Here is a 22,975-nt window from a genome sequence, read left to right as displayed (position 1 = left end):
GGACGCGAACGTGTTGGCAGCTACCTCGTCGATGTTCGCGCAACCGGCTTCTTTCTCTGCTGGCAGGGCGTAGTTACGCGTGCGTTGGCGTCAGGTGGCGTGGTCGCATGCATGGGAGGGGCGTTACGACACAACGTCATTCATGGCAACCACAATGCCTGTTCCGCCGTGCTCCCCCCGTGCCGACCTGGAGCAACTCGCCACTCCTCGGCTCGTGACCAGTGGGCTCGACGGGCCATCCAGCCGACTTTTATGCCGGGGAACTTTTCTTCCTGCTCGCTGGATGCTATGGAGAAAATTGTTCGATGAGGAAATGGGGGCCGAAGATGTGGTGCGGTTCTTGCTCAGTGCCTGGCATCGTTTAAATAGCAGGCGGACGCGAGGAGCCAACCATCGTTGTGTTTAATGCCGGCCGGTTTGCGAACAGACGTGTGGCCGGAGTAGGTATCTCAGCACATGCGCGGGTTTAATGAAGAAAGGCGGGCAACTTGCAGCTATTTGAATGCGCGAGGAGGTGTGTTCAGTCGGACGGTGCCCTGGGCCGATGCGCTGCTTCAATGGCGGAGACAGTGAGAAGTCGTGTTTGCTCTGAGTCAACGTCAATGTGCAGCTGCCGCCGGACGAGAACGTGCGTGAGCGCGAGGAAGGAAGGGGTTTGGATGGTCAGAAGCGATTGTGGATGCTGTTCGGACTCACGTAAAGTCCTCACATTTGTCTCTAGTTTCTGGTTGTGAGAGAAATTATGTCCGGATTGATCTCTAGACTAATACAGACCAGTCCGAACTTACGGGACGGCTTTTTCGGGTGATTCGAGGGGTCGACGTTGGAGATGGCCTTACCGCCGGTACTCACCTTCTTTTATAACGGTAATAATACAAGAAGGATGTTTTTTTTACATCAAATATAAGAAGGAAGTTCACTGCAAACAAAGCGGCAGAATCCAAGCGCGGAAGCAGCAGAGAAGGACTATACACCGTCCAGCCAGTACCACTATTACTACTACTGCCTCGCCCGCTCTGCCCTGCCATCATTGTCTCCGCAACACACAAGAGAGAGAAGGAGAAGAAGACGCGCTCTCCCCGCTACGAATTACGCGCGGCCCGGCAGTTGTGTGATTGTGTCCCCCTCCCCCTCCCCCAACCTCTTTTGTCATCCTCCCGTTACTACACCACACCACCTCCATTACTCGCAAGGACCAGGCCAAGGAGCGAGCGATGCAGTCATCTCGCCCTCCACCGCACGCCAAGCCGCCGAGGTCAGCCCCGGGCCACGCGCGCTCCCGCTCCCAGCTCGCGCAGGTGCGCCCGGATCCCGCCCACGACTTCGAGTTCCGCTTCGACTTCCTTCCCGACGCCTTCCGCTTCCACATGGACGCCGGCGCCAAGCCGGCGGCCGCGAAGGACAAGGAGGAGGTCCTTGCTGGGTTCGACAAGGTGAGGCTCAGCATTGCGTCCAGCGAGGAGGAGGAGGAGGAGGACGACGGGGCGCCGCCGAGGAGCTCCTTCTCCGGGGCCAGCCACCCGCCGGAGCCGGTCGACGAGATGGACCCCGTGCTCGTCGCCGTGGACCACGGGCGGGGCGACAAGAAGGCGCCGCCGCCGGCGGCGGCGGCCAAGCCGGTGATCGTGTGGGACGCGTCCCCGCCGGTGAGCGCCGCCGCGAGCCCGCACAGCAGCATGGGCGACAGCTCCTCCGGCGGCGGGGCGGTCACGACCACCTGCACCAGCATGGCGCCCAGCGGCACCGTCACGAGCCGGAGCGCCAAGACCAGCGTCAGCAGCAGCGCGGCCAGCGACTGGAGCAACGGCACGGCCGGCGCCGGCGGGAGCGGCGGCGCGGGCGGGAAGCCCCACAAGGGGGGCGACCCTAGGTGGAAGGCCGTCCTGGCGGCGCGCGCGCGGGACGGGCCCCTCGGGATGGGGGACTTCCGGCTGCTCCGCCGGCTCGGCTGCGGCGACATCGGGACGGTGTACCTCTCCGAGCTCAGCAAGGGCGGCGGCGGCGCGGCCAGGGCGCCGTGGTTCGCGATGAAGGTGATGGACAAGGCGTCGCTGGAGAGCCGCCGGAAGCTGAGCCGCGCGGAGACGGAGCGCGAGATCCTGCAGCTGCTGGACCACCCCTTCCTCCCCACCCTCTACGCCCACTTCGAGACCGACAAGTTCGCCTGCCTCGTCATGGAGTTCTGCCCCGGCGGCGACCTCCACGCCCTCCGCCAGCGCCAGCCCGGCAAGCTCTTCCCGGAGCACGCCGCAAGGTACGGTTTCGGTGCATCTTTGCAGCTAATCTGTGGAAGAATTCTCGTTCCAAGCATCTGACATGGCTCTCTTTCGCTCAGGTTCTATGCCGCGGAGGTGCTCCTTGCGCTGGAGTACCTGCACATGCTCGGGGTGGTGTACCGCGACCTGAAGCCGGAGAACGTGCTCGTCAGGGACGACGGCCACGTCATGCTCTCCGACTTCGACCTCTCCCTCCGCTGCGCCGCCTCGACGACGCTGGTCCGGCCGTCGCTGCCCTGCAGCGCCTCCGGCCCCAACGGCGGCGCCTGCATCCAGCCCACGTGCTTCATGCCCAAGCTCTTCGGCGGCCGGAGCAGCAAGAAGAGCGCCTCCGCGGCCTCCAGATCGAAGAGCGGCGAGCAGCAGCAGGGCGCCATGCCGGAGCTCGTCGTGGAGCCGACCGGCGCGCGGTCCATGTCGTTCGTGGGCACACACGAGTACCTGGCGCCGGAGATCATCAAGGGGGAGGGCCACGGCAGCGCGGTGGACTGGTGGACCTTCGGCGTGTTCCTGCACGAGCTCATGTACGGCAAGACGCCGTTCAAGGGGCAGACGAACCGGGCCACGCTGTTCAACGTCGTCGGCCAGCAGCTCCGGTTCCCGGAGGGCGGCCCGCCGACGAGCAGCGCCAGCAAGGACCTCATCAGGGGCCTGCTGGCCAAGGAGCCCCAGGGCCGGCTCGGCGTGAAGAGGGGGGCGGCCGAGATCAAGCAGCACCCCTTCTTCGAGGGTGTCAACTGGGCGCTCATCCGGTGCAGCACGCCGCCCGGCGTGCCCAGGCCCGTGGAGCCCATCGCCTTCGCAGCAATGCCGGCGAAGTCGGCGTCCATGGACAGGGTGGAGACGAATTACAACAGCAGCAAGAGGGTGCCAGCAGGGCCAGGGGCAGACCATGTGGAGTCTGGAGGGAAATTCCTCGACTTTGAGTTCTTTTAGTTAGGGAATTTGAGTTTTAGCCTGAAAATCTGAAACTGTATCACTTGTGTTCTTAACCTTAGATAATACAGTACTTGTTGTGGTCTGAGCTGCAGCTGTAGCTCCATAGTGTCAGTATTTGGCAATGACATACATGACCAGTTTTATTTAATCTTGTAGCTTTTCTGGGCTTGTCATGGGAATTTTCAAGTGAAATTCATGCATTCCAAAGACGCCAGATATTATTTCATGCAATGCTACTATGCAAATTCTTAAAAAGGACAAACCCAGTGCTAGAAGCGCCCAGGTCTGGCAAAGGATTATAAGAGGCAAACCTTGCCCCCCGGCAAATTCTTATACGACTTTTTTTGAAAATGGTAGGAAGATTGCGGGTTCAATGTTCACCAGGAAAACCCACTGCTTGTATTCCATACCTGAATACAAGCTATGGGGCAAAAAACCTGGTACAACCCTATTACAGAAAACACAGTAGTTTCATAAGTTCAAGCAACACCCAATTCTTCTTCAGAGAAAAGCCCAAGCAGTTCTCAGCTCGGTGCCGAGGCTTCGACACCATCAAACGTGTTGCTTCATCTCACAGCGTCCTGCAATGACTGTGGGCGAAGTCCTGAGACCAAAAAGGTCGATCGATTAATTAAAGGTAATAAAGAGCATACATGAATGGGTAGTACAATCATAATGCAGCCATGGTGCTTGACAGTGCTCGGATTCCTTACCGACAGAGCACTCCAGGTTCAGGAGGGGTTCTAAAGGTTGGGATTACTTCTTCTGGCGCAGGCTCCTTGATCCGATCCAACCTTGCAGCACTTCCTGCTTCCCTTTCTCTGCATTCCTTCACCAGATTCCATGGGAGGTTAACATGTTGCGCCTGCTGGCGGCGTTGGCATGTCTCCTTGCTCCGACGTCCCCCATGTTGTCTTGCTCCTCCAGACGTTCCAGTCGTCGCTCCCTTGCCGTGTCTCGCCTCCCCCTTGGACAAATCCAGTTCAGTTTCTTCTCCAACAAGAAGCAGCCCAGGCAGAGTGTGTTGCAGTTGCAACGGTTCCAAAGTATCAACCGTGATGCCTATATCACAGGTAGTAGTAGGACCCTACAGACTTTTGTTCTTTGTCTTTCGTAGAGTCCAGCTTGTTTATCCGCGGCCTATAGTTGGTTGGGTCTCTTCTGAACGTGATGTCAAGTTGCTGCCACAAGATAATGTTGAACAAAAGAAAGAAAAATTAGTGGATGAGAACACCAAGTGAAGTTTTTTAGTATTCTGAAACGGAGGTAGCCACCAGATTACACTATGGAAAGATAAATGAACAAATAGATCCAAATTCAGAGTCAAAGTTAGGAAATAAGAAACCAACTTGAGCTGGTGCTGTTATTATAACTTTTGTTGACAACTCTGGCTAGCTGCACTTACCGATAGGAATTTATTCATCCCAGAGAGTAAAGTCTGAGGTGCATTAGCAGTACAGTCTACAGAAGGCCGTCCCTCGTAAACAATAACCTTGTCAGCTAAGTAGGTTGCCATGATGAAGTCATGCTCAACAACAAATGCGGTTTTCTTTGCATGAAAGATGAATCTTTTGATAACCTTTGAGGCAACAATGCGCTGCTCTGAATCAAGAGATGCACTTGGTTCATCGATCAGATAAATATCTGCAGGCTGAAGAACAACTTCGAAGTTAGGATCCACAAGCTGACAGTATTTACATTCTTAGTATGAACAAACACATGCATATGTTTGACAGGATTGAAGCTCTGTGCACACAAGGACGAAGGACCAAGTGCTTTGTATCTGGTATATACTGAAAATCCCACTTAAGCAGGGGGAAGCACATATGGATTGTTGAACATGCATATAGTATCCAATATAGTAAAAGATTTTAAACGACACGGTAACAAAAGCAAAAGGGGAAAAAAGTACTGCCTCCTATCCATATTAATTGACGCATACTTTGTACAACTTCAGTACAAAATTGTACTAAGTGTGCGTCAATAAATATGGATCGGAGGGAGTACATAAAATACCTAAAAGGCAGACTCAGGCAAAGAGCAGTACATACTGATAGAGTAGGACATCAATTTTGCATATAATACAATAAGAAAAACAAAAGGCAAAAAGGACAGTAAGTATTAAATATGCAAAAATAATAATCCCTGAAGTCCTGAATCTTTTGAACACCACAGAACATGGAAACAATATATATGTTATTCTCTCATAAAGAAAATCTATTTTATAAAGCTATTAGAAAAGTTCAGGCAAAAGAAGGAAGTACCTTTCCAAGGCAAAGACATAATGCCACTCTTTGGCGTTCTCCACCCGATAAATTTGTAACTACCCGGTCCATGAGTTGCTCAATTTGTAGTGGTTTAATGACATCAGACCTAAATTGAGGATGAGTACATGATTCTGGTATTTTCTGATGAAGCAATTGACTCACTGTGCCCTGGAATTTTGTTTCAAGCTGCTGAGGCTTGTGGGACACATAAAATTTAGGAATTTCAATCTCAGCTCCTTCCACAGTATCTGGCTTCAGCCGCCCAGCCTGTACAGTCATAACAAACAATGAATACAAGATACCAGATGTCTAATATATTGGATGCAAATAGATTACTTCTTTTATCCAGATTAAAAATGCATAACTTAAGGAATCTTGTAAAACCTATAAAATCAGAAGACATCCAGTGCATCATCATCACGAGGACTAGTAAAACCTTAATTTTGACAAAAATGCACACTTTGCAGGAAGCTGACAGTAATAAAAGACACTTTTGACTTAGAAAATGTAGAAAAGAAAGTACAATGCATCAAACTGAGTTCAGAATCTGAACTAACAGAAAACTCATTTGTATCCATTATGTTTCCATCAGCACCAAATTCATGTTAGCGAAAAAACAGTAAATTTTGACACGGGTCATTTTTATACAAAACTTAGTGCTGATATGGCACTCTAGAACCAGAATCGTTGCATGCTTATAGTACTACTAGTAGACACTATGTATTGCCTTTGGAATTTAAACATTACTAGGAAACTCGCTGTAGTTTTCAGAAGAGGTAGAGAAAACACTTCACAGCACCAGACACCATTACTTATTACAACCTTGATATGGATCCTCATGGTAAATGCCATGAGGAAAAAAAATGATTTATATACAATTTATATTTCGACTGTTTTGTATTCATTCCAAGACTCTCAGTGACTTGAGCGATAAAAATGTTGACAGAGAGATCAGAGATGGGAGGTGATGAGGAAGGAGTGGAGATAGACATACCAGCATTTTGATGAACGTAGTTTTCCCTGTCCCGTTCTCACCAAGCATCACAACAATCTGAGAATCAGTGAATTCACCTTCCATGACAGTGAGCTTGAAATTTCCAATTGTTTTGCTCATGGTAGGGTACTTGTACCGCTGGTATGTCTCAATCTCTTCAGCATTTTCCTGGGCCTCAACAATCTGAAAGTTGGCACTAACATAAGAACAAACTTCATCCTGAAAAGGGTTCTCAATCATGTGTGCATATGTTAGCCTACCTTAAATGTAAGTGCTTCATCTCGAAACCGAAGATTTTCTGTTGGAACAAATCCAGCCAGGAAAACATTGATACCTTCTCGGACTGAAAATGGCAGCGTAACTACACCAAACGCTCCTGGTTTCCCATACGAACAGCAAATAAAATCGGACATGTAATCCAAGACACTCAAATCATGTTCCACAACGATTACATAGCTGAAAACAAAACCAGAACGTGAGCAGCTGATACTGAACTTCTAAAAGCTTATATTTCAGAGTATTGGAAGATAATCATGGTAACAAATATGCATTACCTGTTTGCTCTAAGCAAGGACCTAATGACTTGTGCAGCTTTAAGCCTCTGCTTGACATCAAGGTAAACTGATGGTTCGTCAAACATGTAAATGTCTGCACTTTGTGCAGCAGTGCCTGCTATGGCAAATCTCTGCAGCTCACCACCGGAAAGATCTTCTACATTCCGGTCCAGAACTTGGTTCAATTCAAGGTCAATGCACAATTGAGCTTTAACACCCCTCTGGTCTAACTTGTCAAGTAGTTGACGGACATTCCCTTGAACTGCTTTCGGAATGCTTTCAACGTCTTGACGCTTTATGATTGCCTAGAGAAGTAAAGTGGGATCAGAAATGTTCAATAGTGAAAACCACAGCACATAATCGTATACTGAAACAGACTGTCATAATATGCCATAATATGTGTCATGAAGTAACTAAGAGCACAGTAACAGCTCCAGGACCTCAACAATATTAGACTATGCACACTCCTATGGCTGAATGTATATAGGTGGAAGAGAACATTGCTACTAGCCTACTTCGATTGCATATTCGGGTGTACCGAAGATGCTTTATAACAATGTATATGATGGTACAGAACAGAAAAACAACACAGCAAGTGTGCTTTTATTGTAAAGAGGACATTGAGAGCTTCCTATATATGTGTCTCAGTGTCTGAACGACCTAACATAATGAGTAAAAAGCACCTTGAGATTATCCTCCAACAGACGCGTAAAGTAATTCTGAAGTTCAGACCCCCGGAAGTATGTAAGGATTTCCTGCCAGTCAGGCGGATTCTGCAAAACAAAAGAAGATACAAAGCTAAATAACAATCGCTTGCACAGTTCATAAAAGAAGGATGAAACAAAACAAACTTTTTATCCCAAAAGAAACCGAGGTGGTAGCAACACATGGAAAAGAAACAAGGTAGGAGACAGGGATTATACATCGAATTTCCCCAAATTAGGTTTCAACTTGCCACATAACACCTTAAGAGCTGTCGACTTTCCAATTCCATTGGCTCCAACAAGGCCCAAAACCTGGCCAGGTCTCGGAACAGGCAACCTGCAAGCACTAGATCATCAGCAATAATTCTGGATAAGGGCAGCTTCAAGCATGACAGACGACAGCAACCTTTCGAGCAAATTACCTGTGCAATTTGAAGGTATTTGGGCCATAGCGATGGGTGGTATCTTTATCCAAATCTTTTGGGAGGTTGATGATCTGAATGGCACCAAATGGGCATTTCTGAAGCAAGGAATGCAGACAGCACAAGTGCATAAGACAATTATATCAACAGTACATACACATAGGGAACCACACATTTTAACAGCTACATTGATCAAGCCTAATTACAAGGCATGTACCTTGACGCAAATACCACAACCAATGCACAGCTCTTCAGAGATGAACGCGGACTTGGACGCCGGAGTAACTTCAATACAATGCTTCCCTGCATAACAAACCACCATCTCACGACGTTGTCATAACAATCCAGTTGAAGGCAGGAAGATAGGTGGATTTACTTCACGGAGAATATAATCGTGTCAAAACAACTTAATATGCAGCAGCACAAGGCGCTCATATGAGATGCCCCGACGCCGGTGGGGTCGATCGTGGGGAATTTGATTCCCGAGCCGCCGGGGCGTAAACAAGTTGATTATGGCCAGCAAATTGAGAGCTCATAGAAATCGAGGCTGTGCCCAATTCGCCAACGAGCACGGGAAGGAGCGCATCGATCAGCGCCGGCCAAATCGAGACCACGACGCGAAGGGCGGATTTAGGGCTTTACACGAGAGAGAGTACGGGATGATGGGTCCTCACCGGTCTTGACGACGGGGCAGCTCTTCCTGCACTCCTGGCGGCACTTCTTGGGCTTGCACCTATCCTCGTTGATGATCGCGATTCGCGCCGCCATCTGGGATCGCGGTGGAGAGCCCCGGCGGCGGCAGCGGCGGCGTTCGACCGAGTTGGAGACGTACGCGGAGGCGGAGGCGGTCAGACCTTTCTGGCTTTTAGACCAGCTTCTGAAACGAGCACAGGAGTTTTACACGCGTGATCAGAGTCCGTTCAACAGACGCCTCTCCTCCTTTATTTTACACGGGTGAAACAAGCACAAGAGTTTTACACACGTGATCAGTGACGCACGAACTGGTCAAGGCGGCTACTCCGGCCATCCTACCCCATAAATTTTTTTTTGAAAAACGATTGTAATAAGAGTTCATCTTTTTTTTAGATAACTGCTCCTTTATTCAGAGTTTAGAACATTTTTTTGCGGGAAAAAAAGAATTCTCATTACTCAAGGAGGCTTCTCAGTGAGAGCCAGGTTTACAACAAAATTCATCCCGGCAGTAAGCCAGACTGCTGTGCGCGGAGTGCTACGGCCATAGGCGGCCAGCTCATGACTAATCCTGTTCTGCAGACGGCTACAAAGAGTAAAAGAGATCTCCCTAGCATCGCTTCGAGCCAACCTACGAATCTCCTCTATAAGTGCACAATGTGATGATCTATCCATCTCGCGTGCTGTAATCATCGACACCGCCTCCGCGCTATCCACCTCAACCAGAATAGGTAGGCTAGATCGGTGCAAGGCCAGCTCCAAGCCTTCTCTGCATGCTGCTAGCTCCGCTTCTAAAGCGTTGTCGCATGTACGTAGCTCCCTACATGCGCTGTAGATGATCTCGCCTCTGTCATCACGCAGGATCATACCTCCTCCCGTCGCACCTGTGGCCGCTATGTAGCTCCCATCCGTGTTCAACTTAACCCAGCCCGGCTGGGGCGGTACCCAGTGTGCGCGCACCTTGGGCGCCGTACTTTCTGGAGCGCGTGGTGGTGAAGGCAGGACCACCATCTTCCCTTTCTCTAGGTTACCATCAGGATGTTGCTGTATGCACAAGAGTGAGTTGATGTATCCGTTCAAAAAGCGTCGAGAGGCTTCGGCAGTGGGCGGCGCCTTGTCGTGTGTGATCTCATTGCGAACATGCCATACTCTCCACATGGTCATGAGCACCACCAGTCTCGCCGTCTCATCCAAGGGGTCCAGCAGTGAAAAGATCCACTCTGGGCCAGTGTTGACGATGGCCTGCACCTTGGGGATGTTCCAGTCCAAGGTCATAACTCGCCAGAGCTCTCTTGCCAGGGGACACCTGCAAAGCGCATGGAATCCATCCTCGCATTCAACACCACACAAGGGGCAAATGTCAGTAAGCTCGAGGTGTCGCAAGGCTTTATTGGCCCAAGTAGCAAGTGAGTTGGTGACGACTCTCCAAGCGAACACGCGTACCTTAGGGGGAGCAGGGCACCCCCATATGATCTTCCAGATGGCGCGACGACCATCCGGTGCCCTGCTCGTGGCGGAAGCCGAAGGACGCTCGCGCTCGTCCATGGCCAGGCGGTAGGCGGACCGAACGGTGAAGATACCGTTCCTCTCCGGTGCCCATGCAATAATATCCTTGGTGACGCGGGTCGACGTACGGATACTGCTGATGATGTCGACATCCGCAGGGAGGAAGTAGCGACGGAGCAGGTCCATGCGCCAGGACCCCTCGCCATCCAGGAGCTCCGCTACCCTCCTTAGGCGGCACGTACCCTGCAGGGATATGGGTTGGCGTGATGGCTCCCTAGGCAGCCACCGATCTCGCCAAATGCGGATGTCCTGCCCACCCCCGACGCGCCATATGATGCCCTTTTTCAAGAGCTCGAGGCCGTGCTAAATCACCTGCCAAGTCGGAGATGCATTCCCCGAGAATACCATATCTTCGAGGCACCCGTCGTGATAGTACCGTGCCTTGAGAACCTGCACACACAAGCTGGTGGGATTAGTTAGCAAACGCCAAGCCTGTCTCGCCAGGAGCGCCTGGTTGAAGAGGCGGAAATCTCTGAATCCCAAACCACCCTTGCTTTTCTGAGCTTGGATCCTTGACCATGCTATCCAATGTGTTTTCCGCTTGCCTTCCGATGCCCCCACCAAAAATTCCGGACCATTCTGTTCAGATCATCGCAGACAGACATAGGTAACTTGAAAACGCTCATAATATACGTAGGGATGGCCTGAGCTACCGCCTTGATCATAGTCTCCTTGCCAGCCAGAGAGAGGGTATCGCCCCACGCAATAATCCTTTTCAACAACCGGGACTGCACATTCTGAAATTTACCTCGCGACATGCGACCCTCGGGTGTTGGAAGGCCTAGGTACCTTTCCTCAAAAGTAACAATACCAATATGAAGAATATCTCTCACCACGTCTTGCATCATGGCTGGACACGAAGTGCCAAACAGGGCACTACATTTAGACGGATTAATAAATTGTCCGGTGGCCTTTGCATATGTATTTAGCACTTGTTGGACCTTTTTAGCTTGGTCTGCCTCTGCCTTGAAGAAGAGCAACGTATCATCTGCGAATAATAAGTGAGACACTCCCGGCGCTCTTCGGCGTATTTTTAGCGGGGTATAATCTCCTCTTTGCTCTCCATCATTCAACAATGCAGATAGACCATCAGCCACAAACAGGAACAAAAACGGGGACAAAGGATCACCTTGCCGTAGCCCGCGCGACGGTGCAAATGATTCCAAGAGGGTTTCATTGAATTTCACTATATATCTCACCGAGGTGACGCAAGCCATAATCCAGTCCACCCACCGGCGAGCGAAGCCCATCTTTTTCATCATTCGCTCCAAGAAGATCCAGTCCACCCTGTCATAAGCTTTTGATAAATCCAGCTTATATGCACAGAAGCTCTTGCTAGGGTCCTTCTCCTGCTGAATAAAGTGGAAACACTCAAAGGCAATTAGTGCATTATCTTTAATCATCCTTCCAGGGACAAATGCACTTTGTTGAGGAGAGATAATATTATCCAAAATAGGTCTCAGTCGATTCACCAAACACTTTGACACCACCTTATATATGACATTGCATAGGCTTATTGGACAAAACTCAGTTAGCCTCTCCGGGTTATCCACCTTCGGGATGAGAACAATGGAAGTGTCATTCACCCCCTTAGGCATGATCCCTATACGAAAAAATTCCCGCACTCCTGCCATAACCTGTTCTCTCATAACTGCCCAGTTCCTCTGGAAGAAGCGGGTTGGGAATCCATCCGGCCCTGGCGCCTTGAGTGGTCCAATCTAGAAGAGAGCATCAGCTACTTCCTTGTCTGAAAAATCTGCGCACAGGCCATCATTCATACTGTCAGTCACACGAGTCTGTATCAAATCTATAACTGGATCCGCACATAGAAAAGAATCAGCAGTAAAAAGCTCAGAAAAGTAGGCCCTGGCCATAGCCGCCATGGAACCATGGTCCCTGTACGTGACCCCTGCCTCATCAATGAGTGCCTTAATGCGATTTTTCCGCGCACGCCACACCGCTTTCCAGTGAAAAAACCGAGTGTTGTAGTCGCCTTCCCTCAGCCATGCAATACGAGACCGCTGCATCCACAACATCTCCTCTCTGTATAGCAGCTCGTTCATGCGGTCGGTCTCCTCCCGTATGTCCTTCCTATCTGCATTCATCGACATAAGCTCCTCCAAGTGGGAGCGAGATTTGTTAATTTCCTTAATCACATTACCAAAAATTTTGCGGCTCCAGTCTTGCAATTTTTTCATCAAGTTACCCAAACCGGAAGCAATATCACCAAGATTCAGCATAGCACCCAACTCAGTCCATGTGTTCATAATTACCTCGGGCAGGGATGGGTCCCATTCCCACATTACCTCATACTGTCTACATCTCCTGCCTGTTGCCTGGCTCGTCTCCTCGAGCGCGCATCGAAGCAAGATGGGCAAGTGGTCGGAGCTGGGCGCCACCAGGTGCTCCACCCTGGCATGAGCGAAGACATCTCTCCACATGTTGTTGGCCACAGCGCGGTCAAGGCGGACCTTTACATTAGCCCGCCCCCCTCGACGATTATCAAAAGTATAGGGCAGACCTGCAAAACCAAGGTCGCCCAAACCACAAACCTCAAGAACATCTCTGAAATCAAGCATCTGACCTGCTGAACGCGGTGTGTCGGAGAAGTGCTCAAAACTCCACATCGCTTCGTTAAAGTCTCCCACAACGACCCACGACATGTTGGCCTTTTGGTGAAGATCACGGAGAAGGGACCACATGCGATGACGGTCCTCTGTCCGTGGCTCGCCATAGACACAGGTAAGCCTCCAGGGTGGCTCACCCACCTTACCAGTTACATACGCATCAATATATCATTCATTTATTTCTTTTACATCAAGACTCAAAGACTCATGCCAATAAAAAGCAAGACCGCCACTACGACCGACACAGTCAAAAGCATCAAAACCTCTCAAACCTAACCTAGCACGAAGACGATTCATTTTGTTCTTAGACTGCCTATTCTCACAAAGAAAAACGATACTCGGGGAGTGAGCCTGCACTAGACTCACAAGGTCACGAACTGTCCGAGAGTTCCCACCCCCTCGGCAGTTCCAACTGAGGAGATTCATTGCTCCTGACGGGGCTCCGCCGGCCCCGTCAGTTCGTCGGCGGCCCCTAGATGGGTTTTTGTAGGCAGACTGCATCTCAGCCTTGCGTCCGGGGTTAGGGCACCCAGAACCCATCTTGCATACCGCAGAGTCTCGGGGCCACGAGGGGCCGCGTGACCACTCGGCGGACTCGGCCGCCACAATTCCGACTCCTAGGCTTGCCCTAGGCGTGGAAGGAAGGCCACACACAGCCGGCACGGCGGCCGACGGTGGTGGCGGCTGGGCATACGCCTCCAGATCGCCAGGGCTAGGAAACCCTAACGACGACATATTAGACGTCCCTCTTCTTTTGCCATCAGAGTTTAGAACATTGGTAGGAATACATGTAATATCGGGAAAATTAGAGAGCCACAAATGGCGCCCAAAAGAGAGGGAAGAGGCTGCCTTAGCTAGATTATGAGTATCTGTGTTGAACTCCTGCTTCTCATATACAATCTTTGTTGGGGAACGTAGCAATAATTCGAAATTTTTTCCTACGTGTCACTAAGATCAATCTAGGAGATGCTAGCAACGAGAGAGAGGGAGTGCATCTCCATACCCTTGAAGATCGCTAAGCGAAAGCGTTAATAGAACGCGGTTGATGGAGTCGTACTCGCGGCGATTCAAATCGTGGAAGATCCGATCTAGCGCCGAACGGACGGCGCCTCCGCGTTCAACACACGTACAGCCCGGGGACGTCTCCTCCTTCTTGATCCAGCAAGGGGAGAGGAGAAGTTGAGGGAGAACTCCAGCAGCACGACAGCATGGTGGCAATGGAGCTAGTGGTTCTCCAGCAGGGCTTCGCCAAGCACTATGGAGGAGGAGGTGTAGGAGGAGGGAGGGCTGCGGCTGCCCTCCCACCCCTCCACTATATATAGGGGCAAGGGGAGAGGGGGAGGCGCCCTAGGGTTTTCCCTAGGGGCGACGGCCAGGCAGATTGGATCTCCCTAGGGAAAATCCTAGGGAGATTTGCCCCCCAAGCCAAGCAGGTGGAGGCTTGCCTCCCAAGCCAGGTGGAGGCGCCCCACCTCCCCATGTAACGTGGGAAAGGGTGTGGGGGGCGCACCACCCCTTAGTGGGCTGGTTTGCCCCTTCCCCTTTGGCCCATGAGGCCCTCCAACACTTGCCGGGGCTCCCGAAACACCTTTCGGTCATGCTGGCCATAGCCTGGTACCCCCGGAACACTTCCGGACTCCAATACCCTTCGTCCAATATATCGATCTTCACCACCGGACCATTCCGGAACTCCTCGTGACGTCCGGAATCTCATCCGGGACTCCGAACTACCTTCGGTAACCACATACTATTTCCCATAACAACTCTAGCGTCACCGAACCTTAAGTGTGTAGATCCTACGGGTTCGGGAACCATGCAGACATGACCGAGACACCTCTCCGGCCAATAACCAATAGCGGGATCTGGATACCCATATTGGCTCCCACATGTTCCACGATGATCTCATCGGATGAACCACAATGTTGGGGATTCGATCAATCCCGTATTCAATTCCCTTTGTCAATCGGTATGTTACTTGCCCGAGATTCGATCGTCGGTATCCCAATACCTTGTTCAATCTCATTACCGGCAAGTCACTTTACTCATTCTATAACGCATGATCCCGTGACTAACTCCTTAGTCACATTGAGCTCATTATGATGATGCATTACCGAGTGGGCCCAGAGATACCTCTCCGTCATACGGAGTGACAAATCCTAGTCTCGATTCGTGCCAACCCAACAGACACTTTCAGAGATACCTGTAGTGCACCTTTATAGTCACCCAGTTACGTTGTGATGTTTGATATACCCAAAGCACTCCTACGGTATCCGGGAGTTGCACAATCTCATGGTCTAAGGAAATGATACTTGACATTAGAAAAGCTCTAGCAAACGAACTACACGATCTTGTGCTATGCTTAGGATTGGGTCTTGTCCATCACATCATTCTCCTAATGATGTGATCCCGTTATCAATGACATCCAATGTCCATGGTCAGGAAACCATGACCATCTATTGATCAACGAGCTAGTCAACTAGAGGCTTACTAGGGACATGTTGTGGTCTATGTATTCACACATGTATTACGGTTTCCGGATAATACAATTATAGCATGAACAATAGACAATTATCATGAACAAGGAAATACAATAATAACCATTTTATTATTGCCTCTAGGGCATATTTCCAACAGTCTCCCACTTGCACTAGAGTCAATAATCTAGTTCACATCACTATGTGATTGTAATGAATCCAACACCCATAGGGTTTGTTCATATCTTTCTTGTGAGAGGGGTTTATTAGTCAATGGGTCTGAACCTTTCAGATCCATGTGTGCTTTGCAAATCTCTATGTCATATTGTAGATGCAGCTACCACGCGCTACTTTGAGCTATTCCAAATAACTGCTCTACTATACAAATCCGGTTTACTACTCAGAGTCATCCGGATTAGTGTCAAAGTTTGTATCGACGTAACCCTTCACGACGAACTCTTTTACCACCTCCATAATCGGGAAAATTCCTTAGTCCACTAGTTACTAAGGATAAGTTCGACCGCTGTCATGTGATCCATTCCTGGATCACTCTTGTGCCCCTTGACTAACTCATGGCAAGGCACACTTCAGGTGCGGTACACAGCATAGCATACTGTAGAGCTTACGTCTAAAGCATAGGGGACGACCTTCGTCCTTTCTCTCTCTTTTCTGCCGTGGTTAGGTCTTGAGTCTTACTCAATACTCACACCTTGTAACACAGCCAAGAACTCCTTCTTTGCTGATCTATTTTGAACTCCTTCAAAATCTTGTCACGATATGTATTCATTTGAAAGTAATATTAAGCGTTTTTGACCTATCCTTATAGATCTTGATGCTCAATGTTCAAGTAGCTTAATCCAGGTTTTCCATTGAAAAACACTTTTCAAATAACCCTGCATGCTTTCCATAAATTCTACATCATTTCTGATCAACAATATGTTAACAACATATACTCATCAAAAATTCTATAGTGCTCCCACTCACTTCTTTGGAAATACAAGTTTCTCATAAACTTTGTATAAACCCAAAATCTTTGATCATCTCATCAAATTGTACATTCCAACTCCGAGATGCTTACTCCAGTCCTTAGAAGGATTGCTGGAGCTTTGCATACTTGTTAGCATCTTTCAGGATTGACAAAACCTTCTGGTTGTATCACATACAACCTTTCCTCAAGAAAATCGTCGAGGAAACAATGTTTTGACATCCTATCTGCAAGATTTCATAAATAATGCAGTAACTGCTAACATAATTCCAACAGACTCTTAGCATCACTACGAGTGAGAAAGTCTCATTGTAGTCAACTCCTTGAACTTGTCGAGAAACATCTTAACGACAAGTCGAGCTTTCTTAATGGTGACACTTACCATCATTGTCCGTCTTCCTTTTAAAATCCATCTGCACCCAACAGCCTTACGACCATCAAGTAGTTCTTTCAAAGTCTATACTTTGTTTTACACATGGATCCTTTCTCGGATTTTATGGCCTCGAGCCATTCGTCGGAATCCGGGCCCACCATTGCTTCTCCATAGCTCGTAGGTTCATTGTTGTCTAGCAACATGACTTCCAAGACAGGATTACGTACCACTCTGAAGTTGTACACATCCTTGTCGACCTATGATGTTTGGTAGTGTCTTGATCCGAAGTTTCATGATCACCATCATAAGCTTCCACTTCAATTGGTGTAGGTTCCACATTAACAACTTCTTGTGCCCTGCTACACACTAGTTGAAGTGACGGTTCAATAACCTCATCAAGTCTCCACCATCCTCCCACTCAATTCTTTCGAGAGAAACTTTTCCTCGAGAAATGACCCATTTCTAGAAACAATCACTTTTGCTTCCGGATCTAAAATAGGAGGTATACCCAACTATTTTTGGGTATTCTATGAAGATGCATTTATCCGCTTTGGGTTCGAGCTTTTCAGCCTGAAACTTTTTCACATAAGCATCGTAGCCCCAAACTTTTAAGAAACGACAACTTAGGTTTCTCTAAACCATAGTTCATACGGTGTCGTCTCAACGGAATTGTGTGGTGCCTTATTTAAAGTGAATGCGGTTGTCTCTAATGCCTAACCCATAAACGATAGTGGTAATTTGATAAGAGACATCATGGTATGTACCATATCCAAAAGGGTGCAGTTATGATGTTCGGACACACCATCACACTATGGTGTTCCAGACGGTATTAGTTGTGAAACAATTTCCACAATGTCTTAATTGTGTGCCAAACTCGTAACTCAGATATTCATCTCTATGATCATATCATAGACATTTTATCATCTTGTCACGACGATCTTCTACTTCACTCTGAAATTACTTGAACCTTTCAATAATTCAGACTTGTGTTTCATCAAGTAAATATACTCAGCATCTACTCAAATCATCTGTGAAGTAAGAACATAACGATATCCACTGCGTGCCTCAGCACTCATTGGACTGCACACATCAAAATGTATTACTTCCAACAAGTTGCTTTCTTGTTCCATCTTACTGAAAACGAGGCCTTTCAGTCATCTTGCCCACGTGGTATGATTTGCATGTCTTAAGTGATTCAAAATCAAGTGAGTCCAAATGATCCATCTGTATGGAGTTTCTTCATGCATATCTACCAATAGACATGGTTCGCATGTCTCAATCTTTTCAAAAACGAGTGAGTCCAAAGATCCATCAACATGGAGCTTCTTCATGCGTTTTATACCAACATGACTCAAATGGCAGTGCCACAAGTATGTGGTACTATCATTACAATCTTATATCTTTTGGCATGAACATGTGTATCACTATGATCGAGATTCAATAAACCATTTTTTAGGTGCAAGACCATTGAAGGTATTATTCAAGTAAACAGAGTAACCATTATTCTCCTTAAATGAATAATCGTATGGAGATAAACATAATCCAATCATGTCTATGCTCAACGCAAACACCAAATAACAATTGTTTAGGTTTAACACCAATCTCGATGGTATAGGGAGCGTGCGATGTTTGATCACATCAACCTTGGAAACACTTCCAACATATCGTTATCTCACCTTTAGCTAGTCTCCGTAGCCTTTTATTTCGAGTTACTAACACTTAGCAACCAAACCGATATTTATTACCCTGGTGCTACTAGGAGTACTAGTAAAGTACACAATAATATAATGTACATTCAAAATACTTCTGTCGACCTTGCCAGCCTTCTCATCTACCAAGGATCTAGGGTAGTTCTGCTTCAGTGACCGTTCCCCTCATTATAGAAGCACTTAGTCTCGGGTTTGATTCAACCTTGGGTTTCTTTACTAGAGCAGCAACTGATTTGTCGTCTCACGAAGTATCCCTTCTTTCCCTTGCCCTTCTTGAAACTAGTGGTTTTACTAACCATCAACAATTGATGCTCCTACTTGATTTCTACTTTCATGGTGTCAAACATCGCGAATTACTCAAGGATCATCATGTCTATCCCTGATATGTTATAGTTCATCACTAAGCTCTAATAGCTTGGTGGCAGTGACTATGGAGAACTATCACTATCTCATCTGGAAGATTAACTCCCACTCGATTCAAGCGATTGTAGTACTCAAACAATCTGAGCACATGCTCAATGATTGAGCTTTTCTCCCTTAGTTTGCAGGCTTAAGAAACTTGTCAGAGGTCTCATACCTCTTGACGTGGGCACTAGTCTGAAATCCCAATTTCAGTCTTTGAAACATCTCATATGTTCTGCGACGTTTCAAAAACATCTTTGGTGCCACTATTCTAAACCGTTAGTATTATGCACTGAACTATCACGTAGTCATCAAAACGTGTATGTCAGATGTTTCCCAACATCTACAGACGACGCTCGAGGTTCAACGCACTGAGCGGTGCATTAAGGACATAGCCCTTCTGTGTAGCAATGAGGACAATCCTCAGTTCACGGACCCAGTCTGCATAATTGCTACTGCCAACTCTCAACTAAATTTTCTCTAGGAACATATCTAAAATAGTAGAACCAAAGCGTGATCTACGACATAAATTGCAAAGGCCTTTTGACTATGTTCATGATAATTAAGTTCATCTAATCAAATTATTCAATGAACTCCCACTTAGATAGACATCCCTCTAGTCATCTAAGTGATACATGATCCGAGTCAACTAGGCCGTGTCCGATCATCACATGAGACGGACTAGTCATCATCGGTGAAAATCTTCATGTTGATCGTATCCACTATACGACTCATGTTCGACCTTTTGGTCTCTTGTGTTCCGAGGCCATGTCTGTACATGCTAGGCTCGTCAAGTCAACCTAAGTGTTTCGCATGTGTAAATCTGGCTTACACCCATTGTATGCGAACGTTAGAATCTATCACACCCGATCATCACGTGGTGCTTCAAAACAACGAACCTTCGCAACGGTGCACAGTTAGGGGGAACACTTTCTTGAAATTTTAATGAGGGATCATCTTATTTATGCTACCGTCGTTCTAAGCAAATAAGATGCAAAAACATGACAAACATCACATGCAAATCATAAAGTGACATGATATGGCCAATATCATCTTGCGCCTTTGATCTCCATCTTCGAGGCGAGGCATGAACACCATCGTCACCGGCATGACACCATGATCTCCATCATCATGATCTCCATCATCATGTCTTCATGAAGTTGCCTCGCCAACTATTACTTCTACTACTATGGCTAACGGTTAGCAATAAAGTAAAGTAATTACATGGCATTTTCATTGACACGCATGTCATAAATAGATTAAGACAACTCCTATGGCTCCTGCCGGTTGTCATACTCATCGACATGCAAGTCATGATTCCTATTACAAGAACATGATCAATCTCATACATCACATATATCATTCATCACATCCTTTTGGCCATATCACATCACATATCAAACCCTGCAAAAACAAGTTAGACGTCCTTTGTTGTTGCATGTTTTACGTGGCTGCTATGGGTTTCTAGCAAGAACGTTTCTTACCTACGCAAAACCACAACGATGATATGCCAATTGCTATTTACCCTTCATAAGGACCCTTTTCATCGAATCCGATCCGACTAAAGTGGGAGAGATAGACACCCGCCAGCCACCTTATGCATCAAGTGCATGTCAGTCGGTGGAACCTGTCTCACGTAAGTGTACGTGTAAGTCCGGGCCGCTTCATCCCACAATGCCGCCGAATCAAGATAAGACTAGTAATGGCAAGCAAATTGAACAAATCATCGCCCACAACTGCTTTGTGTTCTACTCGTGCATAGAATCTATGCATAGACCTAGCTCATGATGCCACTCTTGGGGAACATAGCAATAATTCAAAATTTTCCTACGTGTCACCAAGATCAATCTAGAAGATGCTATCAATGAGAGAGAGGGAGTGCATCTTCATACCCTTGAAGATCGCTAAGCGGAAGCATTACAAGAACGCGGTTGATGGACTCGTACTCGCGGCGATTCAAATAGCGGAAGATCCGATCTAGCGCCGAACGGACGGCGCCTCCATGTTCAACACACGTACAGCCCGGGGACGTCTCCTCCTTCTTGATCCAGCAAGGGGAGAGGAGAAGTTGAGGGAGAACTCCAGCAGCACGACGGCATGGTGGCAATGGAGCTAGTGGTTCTCCAGCAGGGCTTCGCCAAGCACTATGGAGGAGGAGGAGGTGTAGGAGGAGGGAGGGCTGCACCAGGGAAGAGGTGCTGCTGCCCTCCCACCCCTCCACTATATATAGGGGAAAGGGGAGAGGGGGAGGCGCCCTAAGGTTTCCCCTAGGGGCGGCGGCCAGGCAGATTGGATCTCCCTAGGGAAAATCCTAGGGAGACCTGCCCCCCAAGCCAAGCAGGTGGAGGCTTGCCTCCCAAGCCAGGCGGAGGTGCCCCACCTCCCCATGTAACGTGGGAAAGGGTGTGGGGGGCGCACCACCCCTTAGTGGGCTGGTTTGCCCCTTCCCCTTTGGCCCATGAGGCCCTCCAACACTTGCCGGGGCTCCTGGAACACCTTTCGGTCATGCTGGCCATAGCCTGGTACCCCCGGAACACTTCCGGACTCCAATAACCTTCGTCCAATATATCGATCTTCACCGCCGGACCATTCCAGAACTCCTCGTGATGTACGGATCTCATCCGGGACTCCGAACTACCTTCGGTAACCACATACTATTTCCCATAACAAATCTAGCGTCACCGAACCTTAAGTGTGTAGACCCTACGGGTTCGGGAACCATGCCGACATGACCGAGACACCTCTCCGACCAATAACCAATAGCGGGATCTGGATAACCATATTGGCTCCCACATGTTCCACGATGATCTCATCGGATGAACCACAACGTCGGGGATTCGATCAATCCCGTATTCAATTCCCTTTGTCAATCGGTATGTTACTTGCCCGAGATTCGATCGTCGGTATCCCAATACCTTGTTCAATCTCGTTACCGGCAAGTCACTTTACTCGTTCTATAACGCATGATCCCGTGACTAACTCCTTAGTCACATTGAGCTCATTATGATGATGCATTACCCAGTGGGCCCAGAGATACCTCTCCGTCATACGGAGTGAAAAATCCCAGTCTCGATTCGTGCCAACTCAACAGACACTTTCGGAGATACCTGTAGTGCACCTTTATAGTCACCCAGTTACGTTGTGATGTTTGATACACCCAAAGCACTCCTACGGTATCCGTGAGTTGCACGATCTCATGGTCTAAGGAAATGATACTTGACATTAGAAAAGCTCTAGCAAACGAACTACACGATCTTGTGCTATGCTTAGGATTGGGTCTTGTCCATCACATCATTCTCCTAATGATGTGATCCCGTTATCAATGACATCCAATGTCCATGGTCAGGAAACCATGACCATCTATTGATCAACAAGCTAGTCAACTAGAGGCTTACTAGGGACATGTTGTGGTCTATGTATTCACACATGTATTACGGTTTCCGGATAATACAATTATAGCATGAACAATAGACAATTATCATGAACAAGGAAATACAATAATAACCATTTTATTTATGCTACCGTCGTTCTAAGCAAATAAGATGTAAAAACAAGATAAACATCACATGCAATCAAATAGTGACATGATATGGCCAATATCATTTTGCTCCTTTTGATCTCCATCTTTGGGGCGCCATGATCATCATCGTGACCGGCATGACACCATGACCTCCATCATCATGATCTCCATCATCGTTTCTTCATGAAGTTGTCTCACCAACTATTACTTCTACTACTATGGCTAACGGTTAGCGATAAAGTAAAGTAATTACATGATGTTTATGTTGAAACGCAGGTCATAAATAAATTAAGACAACTCCTATGGCTCCTGCCGGTTGTCATACTCATCGACATGCAAGTCGTGATTCCTATTACAAGAACATGATCAATCTCATACATCACATATATCATTCGTCACATCCTTTTGGCCATATCACATCACACGGCATATGCTGCAAGAACAAGTTAGACGTCCTCTAATTGTTGTTGCAA

The 22,975-nt window shown here is 48.0% G+C and overlaps 3 protein-coding genes across 4 annotated transcripts; 1 reads left to right on the top strand and 2 right to left on the bottom strand.

The window, feature by feature from the left end:
• Nucleotides 1-919: 919 nt before the first annotated feature.
• On the top strand, nucleotides 920-3,363 carry LOC125513787 (serine/threonine-protein kinase D6PK). The gene is made up of 2 exons (XM_048678979.2): nucleotides 920-2,254; nucleotides 2,336-3,363. The coding sequence occupies exons 1-2, from the start codon at nucleotides 1,215-1,217 to the stop codon at nucleotides 3,210-3,212; spliced, it is 1,917 nt and encodes a 638-aa protein (XP_048534936.2). The 5' UTR covers nucleotides 920-1,214; the 3' UTR covers nucleotides 3,213-3,363.
• Nucleotides 3,364-3,511: 148 nt separating this feature from the next.
• Nucleotides 3,512-9,066, bottom strand: LOC125513793 (ABC transporter E family member 2). 2 transcript variants are annotated; one of them, XR_007286158.2, is made up of 12 exons: nucleotides 8,831-9,062; nucleotides 8,374-8,459; nucleotides 8,157-8,254; nucleotides 7,954-8,071; nucleotides 7,714-7,803; nucleotides 7,031-7,335; nucleotides 6,737-6,932; nucleotides 6,477-6,659; nucleotides 5,480-5,749; nucleotides 4,621-4,866; nucleotides 3,929-4,396; nucleotides 3,512-3,819 (listed from the first exon to the last, which is right to left on the bottom strand). XR_007286158.2 is itself a non-coding variant. In XM_048678999.2 (12 exons), exons 1-12 carry the CDS (start codon nucleotides 8,922-8,924, stop codon nucleotides 3,768-3,770), a joined length of 1,854 nt encoding a protein of 617 aa, XP_048534956.2. In that variant the 5' UTR covers nucleotides 8,925-9,066; the 3' UTR covers nucleotides 3,512-3,767. The 2 variants fall into 2 exon arrangements, 1 of the variants encoding a protein (XP_048534956.2); XM_048678999.2 differs by having other exon boundaries at nucleotides 3,929-4,044; nucleotides 8,831-9,066.
• Nucleotides 9,067-9,305: 239 nt separating this feature from the next.
• LOC147991369 (uncharacterized) lies at nucleotides 9,306-13,039 on the bottom strand. Its single transcript, XM_087538643.1, has 6 exons — nucleotides 12,152-13,039; nucleotides 11,612-11,761; nucleotides 10,854-10,991; nucleotides 10,725-10,802; nucleotides 9,996-10,595; nucleotides 9,306-9,890 (listed from the first exon to the last, which is right to left on the bottom strand). The coding sequence occupies exons 1-6, from the start codon at nucleotides 13,037-13,039 to the stop codon at nucleotides 9,306-9,308; spliced, it is 2,439 nt and encodes an 812-aa protein (XP_087394769.1).
• Between the last annotated feature and the right edge of the window lie 9,936 nt (nucleotides 13,040-22,975).

Source organism: Triticum urartu, chromosome 1A (genome assembly GCF_056163025.1).
Source record: "Triticum urartu cultivar PI428250 chromosome 1A, HENAU_Tu73, whole genome shotgun sequence".
Taxonomy (NCBI): Eukaryota; Viridiplantae; Streptophyta; class Magnoliopsida; order Poales; family Poaceae; genus Triticum; species Triticum urartu.
This window is presented reverse-complemented; position numbering and strand designations above follow the sequence as displayed.

Coding starts and splice junctions, on each gene's coding strand:
- LOC125513787 (XM_048678979.2), top strand. CDS start 1,215: ATGCAGTCATCTCGCCCTCCACCGCACGCCAAGCCGCCGAGGTCAGCC. Junction 2,255..2,335: donor TTCCCGGAGCACGCCGCAAG/GTACGGTTTCGG, acceptor TCTTTCGCTCAG/GTTCTATGCCGCGGAGGTGC.
- LOC125513793 (XM_048678999.2), bottom strand. CDS start 8,924: ATGGCGGCGCGAATCGCGATCATCAACGAGGATAGGTGCAAGCCCAAG. Junction 8,072..8,156: donor AATACCTTCAAATTGCACAG/GTAATTTGCTCG, acceptor TAGTGCTTGCAG/GTTGCCTGTTCCGAGACCTG. Junction 4,867..5,479: donor TATGTCTTTGCCTTGGAAAG/GTACTTCCTTCT, acceptor GTTGTTCTTCAG/CCTGCAGATATTTATCTGAT.
- LOC147991369 (XM_087538643.1), bottom strand. CDS start 13,039: ATGTGGAGTTTTGAGCACTTCTCCGACACACCGCGTTCAGCAGGTCAG. Junction 11,762..12,151: donor CAGATTTTTCAGACAAGGAA/GTAGCTGATGCT, acceptor TTTATTCAGCAG/GAGAAGGACCCTAGCAAGAG. Junction 10,992..11,611: donor TTATGGCTTGCGTCACCTCG/GTGAGATATATA, acceptor TGATCTGAACAG/AATGGTCCGGAATTTTTGGT.